Consider the following 25,930-nt stretch of genomic DNA (forward strand, 5'->3'; position numbering starts at 1 on the left):
TTTTCCCACCGAACGGAATTAAGCCATGCAATCCTCTTATTCAAAAACCGAAAATCTATCAGCCACTTCATTCAAGAACCAACTCTAATCGCATAATTATAAGAGCGAAAACGGAAAATACAGAATAAAATGTAGACAAGAAATTCCAAGAAGGTGCTAAACGTGACAAGCTAATGAGCAGAGGCGGCAGTAGTGCTCTAATTCTTAGGGCAAACAGCGCGGGTCAACGGACAGGCAAGCTCCTCGTCACGCGCTGGGTTTTGAGTGGATATTCTTTTCTGTATTCAAGATGTGCTTAAACGAAATAAACTGTTAAAACTGTTTGACGACCGGTTTGGCCTAGTGGGTAGTGATCCTGCCTACGAAGCTGATGGTCCCGGGTTCAAATCCTGGTAAGGGCATTTATTCGTGTGATGAGCATGGATATTTGTTCCTGAGTCATGGGTGTTTTCTATGTATTTAAGTATTTATAAATATTTATATATTATATATATCGTTGTCTAAGTACCCTCAACACAAGCCTTATTGAGCTTACTGTGGAACTTAGTCAATTTGTGTAATAATGTCGTATAATATTTATTATTATTTATTTATTTAAAACTTCAGAAGGAATATGATGTTGTAAATGGATAATCACATTGCAAAGATTTAAAAAGAAATGATGTACCTATTTAAGTAAATGTGATTGAAATGATGACTGTTAATTTCCAGAACGAACCTTTTTGGCGATTGACAAGTATGTATGTGAAAGCACCTTCATTGACAACCAGTTCTGTTGCTATAGTATACTTATTAGTAGGTTTATTAGTAGGTAGATTTGACCGTCAGTCTGGCCTAGTCACTAGTCCCGTACCTATAAAGCCGATGGGCTTAGGTTCGAATCTCGTTAAGGACATTTATTTGTGTGATGAGCACAGGTATTTGTTACTGAGTCTTGGGTGTTTTCTATTTAAGTGCTTATATACTATTTATGTGTATCGTTGTCTGATTGCCCATAAAACAAGCCTTCTTAAGCTTACTCTGGGACTTAGTCAATTTGTATCAGAAATTCCAATATATTTTTTAGTAGGTAGCATACAATTATTACATTCACTTTCAATCAACATAAGGAGATTAACTTGGTAGCTCTTAAGGTCCTCTCTGTAATTGGCCTTCATTTGATCCGTACTGAATGCGACACAATGTATATTATATCAGTAATATGTTGGATGATCCACAATATTCCAAAGGTAATTTAAAAATCATTCACAAGAAAACGCACGGCGAGCCGGCCGCGTTGCGTAAGAACATACAATTCTACGTATTTTTTTTTTTAACTCTAGAAAGGCTATTTTATAGGCTTAAAAAAACTGTTGAAGATCTCGAGTCGTTGCCCAAAAGTGAGACAGTTTTTAGGTTTTAAAATACTTTAAAATGTGGTGTTTAAAGCTAGTGATGGTAAGCCTGTTTTTGGTAGAGAGTGGGGGTGACTGCCCCAATGTGAAAACGCAACTTAGTGCCATAAGGAAGAGGAGACATATTACGTTTCCCGATGGAGCGGATTTTGTTGTAAGTTGGTTTTTATCTTACTATTCATTTATGTATAAAAACATAGAGAAATAAGTAAACTTAGGGCCTGTTTCACAATGTCGAAGTCCTAAATAAGCTGCTTGCCACTTATCTGACGAATAAAGTCATCGTTGGCGTTTCACAATCTTCAAATAAGCTTAACTGGAAGGAAACGTGGTAAGTTTTGCAGGAAATTTTATCTGGCAGGTAATTTATTTGTTAATTAGCTATCCAATACTTTACACAGACTTTGTAAAACAGGGCCTTAAAGTCACTGCGCTAAGTTTATAATAATTATCTATGGTCTTAGTAGTGGGAGAAGAATTCAGGACGATTATGACGATCACATTTGTTTATTTAACAACGTGATAGCTACGGTATCTATCTCTTGCAATCGCGCGGCGTTAATAAGAATTTTGTCACGTGGACAACGCCATTTCATACTACTGTATTTTCTAACGAAACTTCAGACCATCTAATATTAACAAGGCCCTAGATTTGATTACGTCACTGCAGTATTTTTGATCTTTTCTTCCAACATAGTAATTTTGTATAAATTATTGTAGATGACGATCTCCCTGGTGAAGGCGTTCATGACGCACGCGCCATCCGGATGGAACCTCGCGCTGGAGATTGACGTCCTCTTCCCGCTGCCGGACGCTAACTTCACTAACGCCATCTACCGGAGGAAGCTGCACCACAGGCAAAAGAGGGAGTTCTGGGAGAGATTGGAAAACGCTCTGGACTAGTGAGTGATTATTGACTTTTATTAGCCTATTAGACTTTTAGGAAAATGCACACTTCACCAACGCCACCTATTGGAGGAAACTTCGTCATACGCAGAAAAGGAAGGTCTGGGAGAGATTGGATATCGCTTTGGATTAGTAAGTGATTTGTTTATTATTTTCTTATTATTTTATTTTATACACTAGAGCTGATGCGTGTAAATCGCAGAACTTGTGTTAATTTAGAACTTTTTAATATTCTAAAATTTGTATGTAGTCTGTTTCTGATAGACATTCTTGACTTTTCCTAGCCTATTAGACATTTATCAAAAATGCAGACTTCACACCAACGCCACCTATCGGAGGAAACTGCAACACAGGCAAAAGAGGGAGTTCTGGGAGGGATTAGAAAACGCTATGCACTAGTAAGTGATTATTGAATTTAACAGCATATTTAACTGTTGGAAAAAATGCACAATAATCTCATATATTAAATATTAGGTACATTCTCTTCACTAATTTGAAAGTATATTCTTAGTTAATGGCATTATCCACGAATGCTAACTAATACGCTGATTTCGAATACGAACTTGGGTACTGGAGATATTGGTTATTTTTTAGTATATCAAATCAATGCGCCGCACGTGTATACTGATGACAAATAAGACAAATCATAGCAGTGAATTAAAAAAAGTATGAGTACATATATTACGTGCAAAAATTAATATCTTTTTAATTTACTTCCAGTCACAATATGAACGGGCAAGCTTGCATATTAAGAAGCATCTGTGAAGCCAGAACTCGCTTAGCTGATCCAGGAAAATCACTTGTCCATGACCTGTTAAGAGTAATTTTTACGTAAGTATGGCTTTGGTTATGTTTTCTATATGTCGGCGGCCGATCGCCATATCAGGCATAACATGAAATTCCTAGGCATTTCGTGAAACGTGAAAATCTTTGTCTCGTTCCTTGACTCGAATGGGCTCCTGTTTCAGAAATCAGAAATCATAGCATTTATTCGTGATAAACTATGACATACAAAAGTATAACAACATAACAAAAGAAAGAAACATGGAATAAATAAATAGTTTACCACGAAATGGTCCCGCCTCAGCATTAATGCTAACTCAAAAGTCAGCGCTGATCTTCCGGCGAGACCATTTGTGGGTCACGAACGCAGCTGTACGACACGACATAAAACTGAACGCGGCTTTGCGGCGGCGAAAGGGCGGCGATCAACGCCATCTAGTCTGCCGGCGAGACGTCATGATGAGAAAAGAGGTTTCTAAAGAACTCGCCCTCCGGGTATCTGAAGCAACCCAATGAACCTATTCTACCTATCTATTGGTTTAATGTGACTACCGTCAAAGCGTTACAGATCATTACCATTTGCCTGATCTTACGATCTGCCGCCGAAATATACAAAACAAAGTGTCGGACTCCTCGGCCCGGACGCGGACCTCTCTAAGGTGAGTCATCCAACGTGCAATGTGAGTATTGACGAACTGCCTGGCCTGACTATGAAGCAGATGCTCCCGGGTTCAAATCCTGATAAGGGCATTTATTCGTGTGACGAACATGTATATTCGTTTGTGAGTCATGGGTCCTTGAGGCATCGTACCAACATAGAACGGTACGATGCCTCAAGGGCCTATTTTAGATATAAGCTAGTTATAGTAATCATCTGTATATATCCATTATGTATATTGTTATTGTAAATAAATACTTATATATAGTTGTCTAGTACAACACACGCTGGTCATTTAGCTTACTGTAAGATTTATATATAAAAGAAAGAAGAAGCGCTGATGACCGAGTGGATCCGACGTCCGACTTTCAATCCGATCGCGGGTTGAAATCCTGGCTCGTACCAATTAGTTTTTCGGAACTTATGTACGAAACATCATTTGATATTTACCACTAGCTTTTTCGTGAAGGAAAACATCGTAAGGAAATCTGCATACATCCGCAAAGAAATTAAAAGGTGTATGTGAAGTCTCCACCCAGCGTGGGGACTATAGCCCAAACCCTTTCGCGCATGAGAGGAGGCCCGGACCAGCAGTGGGAAGTATATAGGCTGATTTTTTTTATAGCTTACATTGTGTCCCACTGCTGGGCAAAGGCCTCCCCTGTTTTCCGCCACTCGTCACGGCTTTGTGCATGCTCCCGCCAGTCGCCACGAAATGAGTCCAGGTCGTCTCGCCATCTCGTCTTTGGCCTTCCTCTGCCTCGGGTGATCTGTGGTACCCATTCGGTCGCTATTTTGGCCCATCTGTCCGGGTGCATCCTACAGATGTGCCCCACCCAATCCCATTTGAGCTTGGCGGCCTTCACACCCACATCTGCGACACCTGTTTTGGAGCGCAGCTCTGTGTTCCTTATCCGATCGATTCTACGGACTCCGAGTATGCTCCGCTCCATTGCTTAAATATATATTTATTTATCCTTAAACCATGCTCAGGAATGATAAGTCTGTAATCTCCATAACGCAATAGAGCTCGGGTAATTAGCTCCGCGGTAATGAATCGCTTGGCAATCGCTGCGGTTTCACTACGGTATCGCTGATCGCCTTATAATCCGCGGACGTGACGCGAATTCGTGTTGTTACTATGTAAAGCTTGCCATACACTATAGAATTTTGATAAACATACATACAGGAGGGCTTTAAATGCTTTTGGTTCAGGGCTAGATAGGCTAGAAAAAGACTGGGCGCATGGCAAGGATGCGTAAGGATGGACGTATGGCGATGCGTTGGGCGGACAGAAGAACGTCAGAGACAGAGACCCCATACAGGCTAGCATACACTGGGCCAAAGATAGAGCGACTTGGCTGGCACGGGTGAAGAGCATCCATAGTCGTCACGTCCAGTTGATATGAGGATAGGACACGGAAGAAGACTCTTAATAGATTTAGATTTATTTCTTTCATCATATTAAATTACAATATAAATTATTTAAAGCTAATCTATATGAATTTTTTACATTATGATCAATGTCAAATTAAATAATTACGGAAAATATATCAATATGGCTACTTATACCTATGTATCTCGTAAATATCGTCAAATTAAAGTAGGTACAAGGCTGTAATACTAATATGGAAACAACTCTGAATTCGTGATTTTTTTTTTTGGCGTTGTCAAACATTTTGGCTAATCATATGTCATAATCAAAAAGAACGTTTTTCTTATAGTGTAGGAAATGAAGCAAGTTGTTGTATGGAGACCCATGCATTAATTTCTCAGTCGATGAAATTTTGCTTGGTTATTGTATAGTATGAGTCGAAACTAACATATAAATATCCAAAAGAAAAAACACTTCTAAGTTAGGTATTTATACGTAAAAATATAAATCTGTTTATATGTTTAACCGAGTAATTCCTCTGTCCAAAATTATTTTAACAAATAAGTTATTTGTATCAGTATGTAATACTAGAAAAAAATCTAAAAATTTTGTCAAACATCAGATTTTTTTTTAATGATAATTCCTTTTTTTGGCGCTCATTTTTATCGGAAAATTGCTCTATCATTTTTTTCTTCTTATATGATCTTAGAATATAATTTGGCGTAGTGGGTAAGAATATCCAAAAAAAATACATACCCAAATGTATGTATTTTACAACTATTAAAAACTGAGAGTGGAAAATTTCTCAGCCTGTATTCTTTTTAAATATATACTAAGTAGTCACGTATACACTTAAATTCAAAATATCCAAAAGAAATATCATCCAGAACACCGAAATTTTTGAAGCGAAGATAAATCCACCCGCGGTTACGCAATAATGTACCGTCTTCCTTTAGCAGTTAAGTGCAGATTAGTGTCCTTGTGCTACTAGTACGACCCGACCGCATGACCCGCAGTCCACACTTAAGAAGGGAGTTGTCGTTGTCACTGGTGTGCGAGTCTTTACACTACATTTAGTGATTTTTGCGTTTTCTTTGTACCGAATAATATATACTTACGCAGTTTTATATAACATTGTTTAGAATAATATCACGCTAAAGACGTTAATAACAACCGACGTCAAAAACAACTAGGTTCTAGAATTTTTGCCACGTAATAAAGATTACCTACTTATTGTATGCTTATCGTTAATAAATTGCGATATCTTAAAACTTAACCGTCGAGATCTTTAAAACTACTGAACCAGTTTTGATAAAACTTGTACTATAAGCTGAAAGATACTTCATCATCATTATCGTCAGCCTGTTGTAGTCCACTGCTGGACATAGGCCTCCCCCAGGTGCGCCACAAAACACGATTTCCCGTTTTCTGCATCCAGTCCCTGCCAGCTACCTTCTTTAGACGCCCACATAGACTGACATTTATAAATATTATGCAACTCTAACACTATTACATATAGCCCACCAAATGAAGACCACAAACAGCTCACTGGCGGAAATAATTCGTGTATAAGCAAAATTTGGTTTGGTACTATTGTAGTTAAAGGAGCCTTACACAACATACTGAAAGTACTGATGGATGGTGGTGGCGCTAACGGGTAGGGGGGTTTAAAGGTACCTTTTTTCAGTTTTTCTTAAATAACTCTTAAACGGTGGCCCATAGCAAAAAATGTTCTTTAACGTAAATAATATACATATAATTGCCTAATCGAAAGATTCAGTGCACTTTTTCGCTAGGATCAACATTTAAAAAATATTAAAGTGGGAAAGTTAATAAAATCAATTTTATGGTCCATTTTACTATATTTTCGTGAATAACCCGTAAACGGTCCCCAATAGCTAAGACCTTGTTAAACGTTAATAATTTACATAATTTTTTTTACAAAAAAGATTCAATAAACTTTTTGAAAGTATCAATATTTGAAAAGATATTAAAGAGGGAAAGTCAATTAAAATCAATTCTAAGGTTCCTTTTCTTTCGTTTTTCGTAACTAATTTGTAAAGTATGATCCATAGCAAAAAATCTCTCATACATAAATATTAACCATAAATTTTTCTACAAGAAAGATATGTGAAACTTTTCGCTAGGATCAACATTTAAAAAGATACTAAAGCGGGAATATTAATACTAATCAATTTTAAAGTCACTTCTTAGTTTTTCGTAAATATCTCTTAAACGGCAGCTCATAACAAAACAGGTTCTTATACATAAATAATTAACATAATATTTCCTACAAAAAACATACAGAACACTTTTCTCCAGGATCAATATTTAAAACAATATTAAAGGGGGAAAGTAAATCACAAACAATTTACAAGTCCCTAATTTTTTTGTTTTTCGTGAATAACTCGTAAACAGTGGCCCAATGCAAAAAGTTCTTTATACATTAATAATAGAAATGTAATTTTGTACAACAAAAGTTCCGTAAATTTTTTCGCTAGGATCAATATTTAATGAAATATTAAAATTCATTATAATCAGTTTCCAGGTCCTTTTTAGGGTACCCAAAGGGTAAAGGGACCCTATTAATAAGACTCCGCTGTCCGTCCGTCCGTCTGCGTGAGTTGAAATTTTCACAGATGATGTATTTCTGTTGCCGCTATAACAACAAATACTAAAAAGTACGGAACCCTCGGTGGGCGAGTCCGACTCGGACTTGTTCGGTTTTTTTTAGTCAGAGGGGCAAAGTTACTTACAATGAATCCTCAGGTCTCTTTTTTTTATTTTTTCGTAAATAATTTGTAAAGTATTATGACCTATAGCAAAAATATATATATATATACACCGTGTTTTTATTGAATTGCGTTAACTCCGGGGTTTCGGTAAGTACGTTTAGGGAAACTAAATGGCACAGTTAATTTTCAAAAAAAAATTTTTTTTTGTTTTTTTTTTACAATTTTTATATTTATAAAAAGTAACTAAATGTTGCATATAGCGTTGTTGTAACATGGGCATTACATTTAACTCAACCAAACAATTGAAAACTGTGATATATCAATGTCATTTCTAACATCGATCGTCCGAGATAGTACGTACGTTTAGTAGCAAATGTATGTACTCGCACTAAACACTAATCAATAAGTAAACAGGCCCTAAGGCAAGTGTACACGCTCGTAAGGGCCTTATAATATAAAAAATTATGATTGATTATCTCCGAAATGGAGTTAATTAGAATATCGGTGTCTTTGAGAAAATTACTTAATTTAAGCTCAGGAATGCACCCTCGAAATTAACGCAAATCAAAAAAAACACGGTGTATATATATATACAGGGTGATTCATGAGACGTGAGCTGGACTAAGCCTACACAATCAGTAAATGTTAATGAATCGTTCACCATTATATTTAAGCAAAACAATCACGCTTTTTATCTGTTATTTAACTTTTTCTTAAGGACAAATTCGATTATCTACAATCATGGACACCCTACAACACTTAATTAACAAAGATAAAACCTCTTTAACCGTTATGACAGCACTTTGATTATGAAGAAAATAAAATGTCACACTTGAGTGAGATACGATTTTATAAAAGTAACCAGACTCCGATGACATTCAATTTGTCACTTATTATGGATAAAACAAAGAGGGTGACCATAAATATCGTAAATAAAATAAAACTCTTTTTTTTTAACAGTAAAAATTAAATTAACGTTAATCTCACAAATACTGGTACGAAACAGTTGCTGATAATTTACCGAATATGCAGGCTTGATCCTGCTCACGTCTCCTGAATCATCCTGTATATATATATATATATATATATATATATATATATATATATATATATATATATATATATATAAACAATTATAATGAAAAATTCTACAAAAGACATGCGGAACACTTTTCCCTAAGATCAATATTTATTAAGCTTTTAAAGCGAGAAACACAAATAATGTGCAGAATTGATTAAAATTAACTTTCTCCGTTTAATATCTCAATAATATTGATCCTAAAGAAAAAGTGTAAGAAATCTTTTTTCTAGAAAATTTTATGTTAAGTATTTATGTTTAACATTCTTATTGCACTGGAGCACCGTTTAAGAGTTATTTACGAACAACTAAAAAAAGTACCTATGAATTGATTTACCCCCTATATATTTTAGCTTTTTAAATATTCATCCAAGCAAAAAGGGTGCTACATATTTCTTATAGAAAATGTTATGTTACTTATACGTTAATGTATAAATAAGTAACATAACATCTATAGATATCTATATCTCTCTATCTCACGCAAATCATCTATATAACATTTCCTACAAGAAAATTTCAGTACACTTTTTCACTAGGATCAATATTTAAAATGATATTAAAGCGGGAAAATTAATTAAAGTCAATTTTCTGGTCCATTTTTCTATAATATTTTCGTAAACGGTTGCAATTAGCAAAAAACGCTGTAAAATGTAAATAATCTACACAAAACTTCTACAAAAAAGATTCAGTACACTTTGTGAAAGGATCAATATTTAAAAAGATATTAAAAAGGGAAAGTTAATAGAACCAATTCTAAGGTTTCTTAACATCTATAGATATGTGAGATAGTATGAGACATTTTTTTGCTATGGGTCATACTTTACAAATTATTTACGAAAACTAAAGAAAAAGAACCTTAGAATTGGTTTTATTAACTTTCCCTTTTTAATATCTTTTTAAATATTGATCCTTTCACAAAGTGTACTGAATCTTTTTTGTAGAAGTTTTGTGTAGATTATTTACATTTTACAGCGTTTTTTGCTAATTGCAACCGTTTACGAAAATATTATAGAAAAATGGATCAGAAAATTGACTTCAATTAATTTTCCCGCATTAATATCATTTTAAATATTTATACTAGTGAAAAAGTGTACTGAAATTTTCTTGTAGGAAATGTTATATAGATGATTTGCGTGATAGATCATTTTTTGATATGGGCCACCGTTAACGAGTTATTTAAGATAAACTAAAAAAGGGACATTTAAACCCTCCCTCCCCCGTACACAATAGCGCCACCCCCATCTATCAGTACTTTCAGTATGTTATGTAAGGTACCTTTATCTACAACTATGCCAAAATTCGCTTATACACGAATTATTTCCCCGTTTTTTCCTTCGTTTGGTGGCCTAACACGTACGACTCGAATTGAATAAATTGAATTTAAGAATATAAATATTTAAATTAGACACACCGCATAACCTACCTACTTCATTTGTAGGTACGATAGAGACCATACTTACGGTAGGTACTACACAGACAGGCAGGCATTAGGCAGGTCAAAATAGAAACAAGTAGCAATATTTAAAAAAAAACAGTAACCTATTCACCTAGGCGATACGCGAATGAATAGAAAAGTAGCAAGCTGCCACCACCGGGCAGGCGCGGCGCGCGCGCTGGCAGCGGCCGGTACCGCTCCCGCACCCCGCTTGTACACCCCGCTCCCTAGACACTGCTCCCGATATGTTAAGTTTTTAATACGCTCGTTATTTTTTTGGATGTTTTTATAGTTGGATGGAAATAAAACTGTGATCTTAATTCAATAAATAAAATGGATAGAGAAATTTTACACAGCGAATTAAAAGGCAATTTCTGAAAATAGTATAGTTACATGGATTTTTTTTTAGATTTTCATTTTGTAGCTATAAAACGGCAATAAAATGGCATTCCAGTGAAAAAATTAGACGGAGTAATTTTCCGGTCCAAGACACGTCCAAAAATTATATTTTATTAATATTGGTATTTCTGCTAGGATATTTTTTTGGATATTTCATATATTGTTGTAATACGTTACATGTAATATGTCTGGTGAAGAAAGTTTGAACGGAGCATTTTTCCGTAAAAAGATATTAACGATTTAATACTTTAGGTATTTACTTAAATCCTATTATTATTATTCTTTGGAAATTAAGAAAATACTTTTTATTTATTGATACATTATCATACTGTAAAGTTTTTTCTGGCAGAGGGATTACTGCGGGGTCCACTACCTTTATTTCCTACACTATTACACATATTTCACAAAATGTCATGAAAGATAAGTATTTATTAATATTATCGAAAAAAAAACAAAATGCGGTAATCTTGGACACAGCGCGTATAGTACGTAGGTTCCTCTCTCTGCGGCCCTGACCACCGGCAGCTTGGGCCGTGCCCCGCTGCTGGCGGCACCCTAGGTTAGGTTTTTATAATGTGTTAATATGTATTTTGTATTGTTTTGTAAGTGTTTTATATTTTACTTTTATATTCATATTATAAATATTCTAACCTAAAATTTTAAACGAATATAGGAGATAATAATAATATTCTTTATTGTGCACAATGAAAACATGATTTAATACAGCAATTAACATAAAAAACTAAGCAACAACAGGCGGTCTTAAAAAAGGCGGCGGTCTTAAAAGCGATCTTTTCCAGACAACCTTCAGTAAACCTCAGTATATGAAATCGCATTATCTTCAAAATATTCCCCTTTAGCTTTGATACAGAAACGCAATTTTTTGTCACGCAGCAGTTTGTCCACATTATCAATAAAATACAGCAGTAAAAATATATTTTTAAAAATTTTTTAGGACACCATGCAAAAATAAGGTAACAAAGGCTTAAGGTCCCATAGGTTCGTCTTCTTCTTTCTTCTTCTTCTCCCTCTCCCTCTTCTTCACTCCCACTGAGCGTAAGCGTGACCGAGACGGATGTGGCTGTTCGGGACTGCGGATATCATGTTTTTGAATTTCAGTTTGTTGTAAAAAAGAAAAAGTAATCACTGAGTTCTCTCAAAATAAAAATTGTGCATTTTTCGAAACAATTTTCATATTTGATGCTTTTAATAATAAAAATAATAATTAAATACGTCTTTATTGTGCACTACAAAGAAAAATACATGTTATAAACAAAGAAAGGACATCAGTGAGTAGGTAACAACAGGCGGACTTATCGTAAAAAAGCAATCTCTTCCTTGTATAAATTGCTACAATTTGCTTAATTGCGTTTTATTTTAGACCTGTTCGTAATTTTTTTTATCGAACGAAGGTCAAAAGATCAGGATTAAAATCGCTGAAGTCTCTAGAGAAAATCCTCAAAACTGCTATAGTTATTTGTACAACAAGAGAGCAAAGTTTGATATTTCTTCGAGTGCTTGTTTTGAGTCCCGTGCAAGCGAAAGATTCTATAATATAGAATAGTATATATATATATATATATATATATATATATATATATAGTATAGTATTATTTGTTTAGAATTATAGAATCTTTCGCTTGCATGGGACTCAAAACAAGCACTCGAAGAAATATCAAACTTTGCTCTCTTGTTGTACAAATAACTATTTTTGGCAAGCGTTTTGTTATCTAAATAAGCGGTAGGATTTTTCAAAACCTCCGCTCTCTGAAGCTACGTCACCTTAAATGTAAATCTCATATCAAACTTAATACATTATTAAACGAGTAATGTAGAAAGCGACCCTGCGACCTTTATCTGTCTGTTTCACAATACACTATTAACAAAACTAAGCAAATATATATTAAAATTCGTGTACGTCAACCCTTAATACAGACCCCAGAATTTTAATTACTTCAGAGTTAGAGAATCAATTTATATTCTCAGTACGCGTAAGCTATCGTGGACAGTTATCACACTTACGCTTTCCTTTGAATATAGAGCCTTAACTGTTCCACTTAAGGTATCATTTGCTTTGTCAGAAATAAGTGATGTAAGATATTGCGAAAGTTTCCGAGCTATCTCTTTCTGCCAAGTTCGAGTAACATCGACCCATTGTTTGGCAGAGCTGTACTGGGTTATACTTAATTGATAAAATATCAATTAACTGGATGTTTGTTCAGTCAGATCAATATCACTCAACTCATCACTTAACTCATTATTTGCCTACATTCAAATAATATCCATCCATTTTCTACGTTTATTAATGTGAAGAAAAATATAATTCTAAAGTTGGAAAATTTCAGCGAATTGAGAAATTGACTGTCGGCCCGATTCGAAAAATGATTAAGATACGTTTAAGATCTTGGAAAGATCGATAACTAAACGACATGTCAAAATTTACGTTTATTTCGATTCCGCTGTGATCCCAATAAGATCTATCTACGATATTTCTAACGTCAAAGTGACTTTGGTTGCCTGAATCGAGCTGCTTTTGTCAATTATACTACATACAAACGATATCTAAATAGTAACTTATCTAAACCAGAACTTATCGTTATCGTATCTCATTCTTCGAACACACGGCCCCATGTGACAGTAATGCTGCTGTCATTGTCATCCAAACCTTTAATTGAACTTTTTGTTAAAAGCAGTTTGTATTTTAAAATTTCGATAATTATGAATAACATTCTTTTGCTTGGGTGTTAATTAACGCGTGCACATTTAAATAAAACTAACTTTCATAAAAAAATATTGTACATTATTACACAAATTGACTAGAAGCTCTACAGTTAGCTCAAGGCGGCTTATGTTGTGGGTACCCAGACAACGCGATATATAATATATAAATACTTAAATACATAGAAAATACCCATAAATCAGGCACAAATATCTGTGGTCAGCATCACACAAGTAATTGCCCTTACCGGGATACTAACCCTGGATCATCGGCGTCATGGACAGGGATCACTACTCACTAGGCCAGACCGATCGTCAAAAAAACTCATAAAAACCTGTAAAGTACATATAGAAGAATAAGCAAAAAGTTCATCCTCACTTTCTCGACACGTGGCAAACCAAGAACAAGCGGGCATCTCGCTCGTTTTGCCCAGAACGTGCAAGTTGTGGAATGAGCTACCTTCTGAGGTGTTGCCCTTGCGCTATGACATGGGGTTCTTCAAGAAACAGATATTTAGGGTTCTCAAAAGTTGGCAACGCATAAGTGGCTCCTCTGATGTTGCTTATGTCCATGGGCGGCGATGACTGCTCCCCATCAGGCGGCTCGTCTGCTCATTTACATTGTACCAACTTATTCTTTGCAAATAAATACATTATTATTATTATTGTAGTTTGTGGGCCTTTGAATGCCACGTCGACCAGGCACTGGTCTATTGTGACAGCCCTTTAAAGTTCATTACTGATGCCCGTTGAATCCAGGAAATTCCAGATTCTTTGGGCCTTAATGTTCTGTACCTCATAGGGTTGCAATACGTGCCGCCCTAGGTGGGTACTTCTTTTTGACATTAGTGGTCCACAGGAGCAGAGAATGTGCATTGCAGTCTCCTCTGACTCATGGCAGAACCTGCATGTCGCGTCTTTCAAATAAATACATACTTACTTACAAAAATGTTGTAAATAAACTTTTTTCTGCTACAAAACTTTTGTGTTCAACAGCTTAAGTAAGGATAAGAACCACGCTTAAAGTCTTTAAGAAAGTACTAACTTGAGAAAAAGTACAAGTTCCTTTAATAAACAGTTTACAAGAGAATGTATTTCATTATGTTTAATTCTCTGTTTAACTTGAACTTAGGTAATTAACGGCGAAGTATTAAAAATGCTTCATACATTATTATTTCCTTTATTTATTTTATTTCATAAGTTACGTTATTTGATAATAATGGCGAATAAAAAAAGCGGCCAAGTGCGAGTCGGACTCGCCCATGAAGGGTTCCGTACCATTTATGACGTATTAAAAAAACTACTTACTAGATCTGGTTCAAACCAATTTTCGTTGGAAGTTTGCATGGTAATGTATATCATATATTTTTTTTTAGATTTTTCATTCCGTTATTTTAGAAGTTACAGGGGGGGGGGGGGGACACACTTTTTTTCACTTTGGAAGTGTCTCTCGCGCAAACTATTCAGTTTAGAAAAAAATGATATTAGAAACCTAAATATCATTTTTGAAGACCTATCCTTAGATACCCCACACGTATGGGTTTGATGAAAAAAGATTTTTTGAGTTTCAGTTCTAAGTATGGGGAACCCCCAAAAATTATTGTTTTTTTTCTATTTTTGTATAAACATCATAATGCGGTTCATAGAATACATCTACTTACCAAGTTTGAACAGTATAGCTTTTATAGTTTCAGAAAAAAGTGGCTGTGACAGAATCGGACAGACAGACGGACATGACGAATCTATAAGGGTTCCGTTTTTTGCCATTTGGCTACGGAACCCTAAAAACACAAAAACAATATAATATTCTCTACAAACCTTTTTTTTATGATAGAGGAGGCAAACGAGCAGACGGATCACCTGCTGGTAAGCGATTATTGCCCTCCATGGACACCTGCAACCACCAACCATTTTTTGAAGATTTAAAGGTCGTATCGGTCGGGAAATACCGCGGGTCAGGTTAGCTGTGCGAGGCAGAAAGTTTCTGGAGAAACGCACAGTTGTATAGGCTACGGAGACTGCTTACCATCAGGCAGGCCGTATGCTTATTTGCCACCGACGTAGTATTAAAAAAAAAAGTTTAAATAAATAAATTCTTATAAATATATTATTAAGAAAATGTAACCTAGAGTGCCAAGCAGCGACGAGTGAGTTGTAAATACTTAATTAAATGTTTATTTTTTTAATTGGTATTCAGGGTAACAACAGCCGTAAATATAACTAAAAACATATTAATGCTTACATAGAAGAAGGCCAATGACATTCATCTATTAAATCGCATTATGTAACTATTTAATTTAACAAAAAATGTAAAAACAACGACAATGTGCAATAGTACACACAAGTTTTATTCGATTTTATCTATAATTTTTTTTTGTAGGTACGCTGATATGAATTGACTCAGGTTAACTAAGCTTAAATAAATTGCAACAATAGTTCTTTAGAAATATGACATAAAGTTTCGCAATTTTAAATAATTCAATGGCGATATTTATCAGCCGGGCGCCTCCAAGACACATCGCCCCGCGGGAGGTGTCCACGGAACTTATCGCGAGATATTTCACTTGCCGGTTATTGCATTTTTCAAAATGGTCCGGAATAAAAGGTAAGCTTCTTAGGGGGGCATGAAGATCTGATAGTGAAGATTTATTTTTGAAATTTAAAAATTCCAAGAAATATTTATAACAAAGTGATGATCTTTAAGAAAATCTTGAGCTCGATATAGAAGCAAGCAAGCTGCGCAAACATCTTTTTGAAAATAAAGATTTAGAATACTCATAGTATATTTGGTAGCTGGTCTATGTATATATATATATATATATATATATATATATATATATATATATATATATATATATATATATATATATATATTTATTTATTTATTGGTATATATTATATGTATATATTATTGTTGTATATAGTTATCTACATTTTACATTTATATATTATGTACCTATATTTACATTAACTTAGTAAGTACTGTAAATAAAGTTTTTATATAGTGTTATTTACATACCCCGCACCAACTTTGCTTCTCAGTTTGACCTAAAGGTTGACTGATAAAGAATGCCTTGTGTCATTAGGTCCGCCTTTTGTAATTGTATATTTTTAATGTGCAATAAAGATGAAATGTTGCGAATGCAACTTATTATTGTATAGAAATCAATGCAGTAGCTAAACGCAGCCGTCGGGCTCGCCTAGTATTCGGAGCCTTTTCAGAAGCACCAATAGGAGCGCTCCACATATTTTCTAACGCGGCCAATTAAAGGCACCTAAATTTAAACCACCTTTTGTACCGATCAACGATTGCAAATCACTCTTTCATCATCCTCCATACTATCAACACCCAGTTTCGACATTGAACCGTTTTGGCAAGAACCCTTCTAAACCAGTACCTTTTGGAATATTATACTTCACTTTATAATCAATCGAAGTTTTATTTAAGTCGTCGAGATCCTGACCTGCACGGCGGCTACATTAAATAAATAAATATATATACCTAAAAACCGATATATTTAAACGTAGACTGCGAAAGTGGCTACGAACTTTAGCTTTGTACAGTGTCGAGAAGTTTTTTAAACTTCCGTACACATAAGTTTCAATGTACTTACACACTGTGTTAACTTATGTTTAATGTAATAACCGCATGGAATAATAATCTGTATAAATAATTTGGTTTACTATTGTACCTATTAATATTGTTAAACCTTTTGATTTGTGACTTGTAACTTTGGCGTTATAAATAAAGATTTGTATTTTGTATAGTGGAATATCTATAGGATATATGTGAGTGAGTACCTGTAATTGGCTTTGTATTGTTAAATCTGCACAATTTTTTGTAGCTTTTGGAACTCCTTAAAATAAGTAAATAAATATAATTTCTGTTATCATGAAGTAAAGTAAAATAAATTTAAATTCACATATTGTTACAACGAACTGCGTTCCAAAAATTGAGGATGTGGGCATGAAGGCCGCCGAGCTAAAGTGGGACCGGGCAGGGCACGTCTGCCGAAGGCACCCCGAGCGCTGGACCAAACGAGCCACAGACTGGGTCCCACAGGATGGATCTCGGGGCAGTGGAAGACCAAATCGGAGATGGCGGGACGACCTTGATGCATTTTGTAAAGAGTGGCGGGAGTGTGTTTTGGATAGGGTCAAATGGCGAGAAAGAGGGGAGGCCTTTGCCCAGCAGTGGGACACACAGGTTGAAAAAAAATCATACTTTAATAAACCACAAAAAAATTAAAACCAGCAATTAACGAGAAGAGAACAAACTCAACATATTTTACCTGAATTTTATTAATATTCAAGTGTAGGTATTTCAATTCAATTCAATTCAAATATACTTTATTCATGTAGGCCTAGCAACCAGTTCGGCTCAGAGCGCTCCGAGTGCGGACGCGGACGTGTTTTTAAGGTGTTTAATTACTGTACGCGGTAGTAAAAAAAAAAGACCATGGTGCAGTGTAAGCAATGTAAATTATTTATATCGGTCCTAAAGGATGATGTTATTAAATGTAAAGGTGTGTGTGCTGGAGTTTTCCATAAAAAATGTGCACGGAAGTTGGGTCAAAATGGGCTGTGTGAAGACTGCGAAAAAAAAGGTTCTCCTACAACATCTAGAATCCCCTTGGATGCCAGTAATCTTACAGTTGAGTCTTTACTGAAGCAGGTAGACCATAAGCTGGACGTGGTATTTAAAATTGAGACTAAACTGGGAGAAATGTCGACTTTGATCGATTTTTACTCGGAAAAGTACGGCGAGTTAACAGAGTTTAAAGCAAAAGCGGAGAGGAAAATTGAAGCTTTGGAAAGGAAGAATGTGTACCTACAAAAGTGTAATACTGCATTGGAAGAAAGAGTAGAAATTCTTGAGCAAAAAGAGAAGGAGAAACTGGTTGAGCTAGCCTGCGTGGAGGAGATGGAAAATGAAAAGCTGGATGATGTAGTGGCAAACATCGCTCGTAGCCTAAACCTCAAAACAGATGATATTGAGCATGCTAGAAGGGTAGGCGCCCCGAAGAAGAAGACGGTAGATGCAGGATCCGGCGATACGCAGCGCCCGCGCCGCGCGCGGCCAATTGTTGTTGCTATGCGCACGAAGGTAGCCCGCGACCAGTGGATAAGCCAACGTAAGACACGCCTCACTAATGGTTCAATTTACGGAAATAATAGCAACCAAAGGATCTACATAAATGAGGAAATGACTAAGTATAAGCGACAACTATTTTGGTCCGCGCGAAGTCAGCTAAAACCCACCTACAAGTATGTGTGGTTTCAGAGATCGAATATACTAGTAAAAAAGAATGAAACAGAAGGTAAAATCTTTAATATAAGAAGCGAAGAGGATATCGAATCTTTAATTCAAAACGATAATACTGTTACTACGGACGAGTAAACAACTCACATACTTACGTCTCGCTGTATTGCGTATACACACTACCTGATTATTAATCTTAGCATCAACTTATGAATACTACACTCCATGATATAGATGAAGATATTGAATACATTAAATACGACAACACACGGCTATGGTGTAATAGCATTAAAGACAAACAAAAAGAATTGGACATCATACATTTAAATATAAGGTCTATGAGAAAACAGTTTGGAGAGTTCCTTGTTATATTAAAACAATGTGAGGAAAAAATAGACATAATTGTACTATCGGAAGTGAACATCAAGCAGGAAGAATTATCCTTTTATTCAATACCCGGATATATCTTACACTCAAACACTAGAGAAGAAAGTAGGGGAGGAGGAGTCCTATTATATGCGAAGGATAGTCTTGATTTTACTATATGTGACACGAAGGATATTACAGCATCGGAAATACTGCATGGACAATTGAAAATTAATGGTAAAATATTACATGTTATATCTCTATATAGGCCGCCGAAGTCTAACAAAATAAAATTTATAGAGGAAATAAAAAACCGACTTAAACAGATTCCATCAATAGATGATATTGTGGTGATTGGTGACATCAACTTGGATCTACGCGGAGACAGCATGAATAGGATTATTTCAACTTATAAAACCATGTTGTGTGGATACGGCCTCCAATGTGCCATACCGGCGACCGAGATAACGCGCGAGGCGATAGTAGATGGCAGGCTGCAGTCGTCGTGCATCGACCACGCGTGGGTGCGCCGGCGCAGTGTATCGCGCGCCTCGGCGCATATGCTCACTTGCAAGCTCTCGGACCACCATATGATAGGGCTACGGCTGGACTTCGAACCAAGCGGTACTGGCGCAAATGAACCAGCGGCGCGGTTTGTACTGAATAACAGGCGAGTTATGGAAAAATTAAAACTAACTAACTGGACCGATCTTTTAACAATCGATTGCCCTTTGATCCTTTATGAAAAATTATGTACTATTTTTAGCAACATCTATAACGATGCATTCATTGAAATTAAAAATCAAAAAAGTAAAAGAGAAACGCAACCATGGGTTAATAAAAAACTTGAAGGTATGATTGAGCACAGAGATGAATTATTCCGCACTTGGAAGCGTAATCCTAAAAGTATGACCTTAAGGTTAGAATACACGCGGTACAGAAATAGAGTTAACAAAATTATAGACGTTGCTAAAAATAAGTTTAGGCAGGATGAGATAAAAAAATGTGAGGGGGATTTTAGGAAGATATGGGGTAATATAAATAGGTGGTTAGGTCGGAACAAAGGTAATGTAGACAGTACGATAACGAAATATCTGGGGAAATCGGATAGTGAGCAAAACATTAGTAATAAATTTTCATATACATTCACACAAGAAATTTTAAATATAAAGCATAACTGTAGCCACAAATTTTTAAACAGAGAATCTTATGTCAATGCGAGTAATGTGTCTTTTAGGTTTAAGAAGGTTAGTTGTAGCGATGTAGAAAAAATTATTGATAAATTAAGCGTGAGGAAAGCGCCAGGGATTGACAAAATTAGAGTCCAAGATATAAAATTGGTTAAAAAAGATATTAGCGTGATTTTGGCAAAGTTTGTAAATCTATGTGTGACAAGAGGCTTATACCCCGATCAATTAAAAAAATCGCTAATTAGACCGATATTTAAACAAGGATGCCATATGGATTACACCAATTACAGGCCTATTGCTATATTACCAGTAATAAACAAGATAGTAGAAAAAGTTGTAATAGAACAGGTAAGCCATTTTTTAGAGCATCATAATATAGTATCACAGGTCCAGCACGGCTTCAGGAGAGGTCGGAGCACTACCACTGCCTTAACTGAGTTTTCGAATTATGTAAATAACAACCTCGGCGACGGACAACAGGTCATGGTCCTATTTATTGATTTCAAAAAAGCATTCGATACTTTGGACCATGAACAGCTGCTGCGGGCCATGGATGAATGTGGTATCAGGGGCCCCACAAACCAGTGGTTCCGTGAATACCTAATGAACAGGACCCTGCGCACTGTCATCAATAGGACGGCCGGAGACGAAGCCCGCGTCAGCCTCGGTGTGCCGACCGGCTCGGTATACGGGCCCGTCGGCTACATCATGCATGTGAACAGCGTGTCGAATGTCATCAAAAACTGTAAGGTAGTTATGTACGCGGATGATATGTGCCTGTTGTTCGCCGGCAGGTGTGTGGCAGACATGGTAGACATAGTGCAGGATGATTTTGAGAATATAACCAGGTGGGCACATGATAATGGAATAATTCTAAACATTAATAAAACGAAATGTATGATCCTACACTCTCCGTATAATAAAGCGGCGAAAACTATATTGCCTAATGATATTAACGTCATAGGACACTCATATCAATGTTTATATATAAATAAATGTAACTGCACGTGTAATAAAATAGAATTAGTTAACGAATTTAAATATTTGGGACTTTTGATTGATAAGCACTTTAACTGGAATTTACACATTAATCAAGTATGCAATAAACTAACATCTATATTGGGTCAGTTCTACCATTTAAATCGAATAGTTAATAGACGCACACTGCACATTGTCTACCATGCACTCGCTGACGCATTGATAAGCTATGGACTCAGTAGCTATGGGCTTACCTTTAAATCGTATTTGGACCGAATAAAGCAACTGCAGTTAAGAATAATTAAATATTTGGTTAATAAAACCACTAAACATGAGCACCGCTATAATTACGATCTACTTTTTTCAACGTGTGGTATTCTTCCCGTGCAATGTAAGGTCGTATATTTAAATGTTTTACATAGCTACTATAGTGAAGAATTTAAAGTAAGAAGAATAAGTAAACGAAACACTAGGTCAACTAACATAATTAAACTATTGCAACCTTCAGTTAAAAATTACTACGGAAAAAGAACAAGAGAATATATGATCCCAAAGATTTATAATGAGTACCCACTATTGCTTGACGAGACTAAGTTAAGAATAGGCAGTTTGAAATTACAACTCAAAAAAATGTTATTAGATAAATACAAAATTTCAAATACATAAAACTAAGTCCTAAAAAACATACAATAAAAAACCGAATGTATAAAATACTATTCATATGTTAAATAATATAACAATATACGTATTACTATACTCCTAAAATGTTATGTAAAGAAAGATTTACTTACCTGCCTACAATAGTAAACCCTATTTTGATCTAAGGTAGACTTTAATATATAATTTGCACCTTTACTCGCGGAAATAACAATAATTTAGCGTAAGCCGTGCGGCGTAGGTATTACTTACCGGACAAATGCTGTGACATCTTATTGCGTCGAAATACGGTTTATTATTGGCCGGGTGACAGCTGTGTTGTCGATATATGGCTCTCAAGCAGTACCTATTATTGTTTTAGTTTAGTTGGAGCGCATCGCCAACAAACTGTTTTACAGTTTGGCGAAACTTTAATTATAAGTACATTGTATATTGTGATTTGTGAAATAAAGTAAAAAAAAAAAAAAAAAAAAAAAAAACAAGCACTTATGAATAGTAAGACAGTATTACATATAATTATCTTAATCTAATTATCAGAGCAATTTATTGATGTTGTAAATATTATTCCATATATAATACTAATGAATATAATTCATAGATCAAATTTAATACTAAAACTTTCACAAAATATAGTCATACAAAAAAAAAATTATAAAAAATACTAGTCTAGATTGTTTCTAGAATAAATTCTAAATGTCAAACAAATATAATAAAAACAACAAAGGAAATACATGCATTGGAATATCCATTTCATCATCATTATTCAAATATAATAAATAATTAATCATTTCGAATCACAATTAATCCCACGTTGTTTTATCATTCATGTAGTCTTGTGTGGTATAATAAGCTTTAGAAATAAGTTTACGCTTTACATGATTCTTAAATTTATTAATTGGTAACTCAGTAATATGGTTTGGAAGTTTGGTATTTGCATTCGTCGTCAAAGATAATTATGTTTACAGTTTTGCAGCTTACCCCTTTGTAATGAGGCGAAAAATCAAAACATATATTTGCTGGCTTTCTGCTTTGCACAGCTAAACTGTGGAATAAACTTTCACCCGCGCTGTTTCCGGGCCGTTACGAACTATCAATCCTTCAAGAATAGACCGTACTTCTATTTTAAACGCACTGGCAACCCCTCTAGTGTTACATTTCTGTCCACGGGCAACAGTAATAATATTATAGGACATAATATAATATTATAGGACATTATTACACAAATTGACTAAGTCCCACAGTAAGCTCAATAAGGCTTGTGTTGAGGGTACTTAGACAACGATATATATAATATATAAATATTTATAAATACTTAAATACATAGAAAACACCCATGACTCAGGAACAAATATCCATGCTCATCACACGAATAAATGCCCTTAGCAGGATTTGAACCCGGGACCATCAGCTTCGTAGGCAGGGTCACTACCCACTAGGCCAAACCGGTCGTCATCGTTTAACGTCTGGTGGTTTGTCTGCTCGTTTGCCTTCTCTATCAAATTGACTATATAATATGAAACTTATTCCTGGACCTTTCTTAAAATAAACATTATTTTTACCGTTTGTAGTGCTTGTAGTTAGTAATCTAAAAGTGATTTATTTATTCATCTCGAGCGGACTCTGGGCTCCGAAACGGTAGCTTAATAAATAAATAAATGTTTCTTTATTTCGGACAAACAATGTATCCATAGAGTGTTAGTACAACAAGAAAATATCTTAACCTAGTATTAGTGCTTATTTATAAATATAATTTAAATAAGATGAGCCAATTTATATCTATATTATAAATTGCGCAACACTTTTAATTAGCTCGGTCCAGTGCTTTAACATGGGACAATCGAACCTATTAGCAATTTCCTTTAGAATGCTGTTGGGACTACATCTCACACGACTTAGTAATGAGACTATATTTTTCCTTAACTTGTACATTGTGGACAATAAATTTAAACATTATATCGCAACTATCGCAAGCCTTGTTGAACGATATATATTGAGAAAAACCAAACTATCCATAATTCTTGAGCAACGTCCGCAAATATCTCAAGCTAAAAACAATAGCCGCTCTTCAAAACAAATACGCATCTCCACATATCCTTCAAGCATGTATCATACATGAAAAAGCACATCCTCCTTAAAAACACTTTGGTGGATACGCTCTTTTCCAAGTAAGGGAGTTCTGATTCTACAATTTTAAAAAGAAACATGTTTTCTCAATTCTCTCAGGTAGTTACTACCTTTTTGCTCCAGTGGCGTTAAGGCCGTTACTCTCAGATGCAATGGGTTTAATAAATAATCTCTTTCCGCAGGGCGCCGCTTCACGAGAGGGGGTTCGTGGAGGAAGTGGGGGGGAGGTACGAGGATCTGCTCGACCCCCACCTCTGTGACAAGGTCAACGACTGTCCGATTTCTTTGCTGCAAGTTGTTTTGGCGCTGAATAAGCAGAGGTATTAGAAATGTGCGTTTGTGCAATATTGTGTGTGTTATTATTTTGTGTGTTATTTCGTTGTTCATTTTAGCTAATCTTAAGCATTCGAAGATAAATAAATTCCATTGACCGTTTAGGTAGCTACAAAACATGATAATGACCATGTTGTAAATCGTCACAACTCTCTAAAAGGTTCAACGGATAGTAAAATAAGTAAACAAAGCTTCATACGGAACAAAAAAGTATGGTTTTGTTTTCTTTCCTTGAGTAAATAAATATATTTACACGTTTACAATGTCCTGTTGTTTAATAAAACGTTTTGAATTTCATGTTTAGCAGTTTTATTTAAAGTGAAAATGGGAATAAGTTTCACAAAGTTCCAGTCAAATGGGGACCAATTAGTAGTTTCATACAGGATATAGTTAAACATTGATTATCCGAACGCTTAGTTTAGTTGTTCCGGAATCTACATTATCAGAAATTTTTAGGTCTTTTATTTTAACGTTAATTCTTAAGTCCGATTTTAATATAAAAAGTGTTGTTTTGTTAATTTCGTCCAAAAACCCATATTTCGGATCACCAATTAGTTCGGATAATCGAGGTTTTACTGTATGAAATATGGAACCTATATAATACCCATTTTAACTAGTGCTGAACGTAACTTATACCCTTTTTTAATAGAGCCGCAGGGTTAACGTGACTTTAAAAACTGGTAGAAAATTTCATCGGTTTAGCCCTAATTAACTAATAATATATTCATATGACTAACAGATTAAAAATCAGCAGAAATGATATTTATTGATAACCGATGATCAAGCTTTCGCAATTTCAGCCCTACGTTCGGTATTGGATATGGTTACTAGGTGTAGCGCGGCAAGAACTGACAGATGAGCATCGCTGCAATGGCGGCGTCGTAGAGGAGTTTTCCAAGTTATGTCTGTTTTATTGCATTAAATCCTTTATTTGATGATGAATAGTATATTTAGTTTAACAATATGCACAACTAAACTTTAACAACTAACTTTACATTACGGTTTTGGAAATATTGAAAGGTAAAAAGGTTTATATGAAAAAGTAAAACACCTGTCTATAAAATACATTTTTAAAACGCTAATTATACCGCTTTAATGATCGTTTTTATCTCCGCAACATCAAATAACCCTCACCGGAGGAGCGCGCGGTGTGCTGCACGCCTAGATTACCAGGTTATTGAAACGATATATTCCATTAAAACGAGTAGAAAGTCACTGCCGGGATGGTCGAATTGAAAAGAGATCGCGTTCTTGGGATATATTATATTAGACATATTTTATTTTAAGAATTTTTATAATCGTTTTTGGAATCTTGAACTGGTAAAGTGATAATAGATTGTAATGCAAATTAAGAGAATTGTTTTTTAAAAGCCTTTCTAGCACATTATTTTCCCTAGTAACTAAGAAATTAAATGTATTCTTGAAAAGAAACAGATAATAAGATAAGTTTCAGCCTCTCGTAATGAGAAATTAGTAACAAAAAGTTACTTAATTTGAACTCTGATGTGAAATTCACAACTAAAGTATTGAAGTAAAAC

General features: G+C 35.2%; 1 protein-coding gene across 1 annotated transcript; it reads left to right on the top strand.

The window, feature by feature from the left end:
- Positions 1-1,084: 1,084 nt before the first annotated feature.
- Positions 1,085-24,689, top strand: LOC133527084 (uncharacterized). The gene is made up of 4 exons (XM_061863977.1): positions 1,085-1,548; positions 2,115-2,296; positions 3,021-3,131; positions 24,242-24,689. The coding sequence occupies exons 1-4, from the start codon at positions 1,414-1,416 to the stop codon at positions 24,384-24,386; spliced, it is 573 nt and encodes a 190-aa protein (XP_061719961.1). The 5' UTR covers positions 1,085-1,413; the 3' UTR covers positions 24,387-24,689.
- The last annotated feature ends 1,241 nt before the right edge of the window (positions 24,690-25,930 follow it).

This window comes from Cydia pomonella, chromosome 17, assembly GCF_033807575.1.
Source record: "Cydia pomonella isolate Wapato2018A chromosome 17, ilCydPomo1, whole genome shotgun sequence".
Classification (NCBI taxonomy): Eukaryota; Metazoa; Arthropoda; class Insecta; order Lepidoptera; family Tortricidae; genus Cydia; species Cydia pomonella.

Bases quoted from the DNA above. Each gene is read 5' to 3' on its own strand.
- LOC133527084 (XM_061863977.1), top strand. From the start codon at position 1,414: ATGTGGTGTTTAAAGCTAGTGATGGTAAGCCTGTTTTTGGTAGAGAGT. The intron at 1,549-2,114 runs GTAAGTTGGTTT...AAATTATTGTAG, and splicing joins CCGATGGAGCGGATTTTGTT to ATGACGATCTCCCTGGTGAA. The intron at 2,297-3,020 runs GTGAGTGATTAT...ATTTACTTCCAG, and splicing joins TTGGAAAACGCTCTGGACTA to TCACAATATGAACGGGCAAG.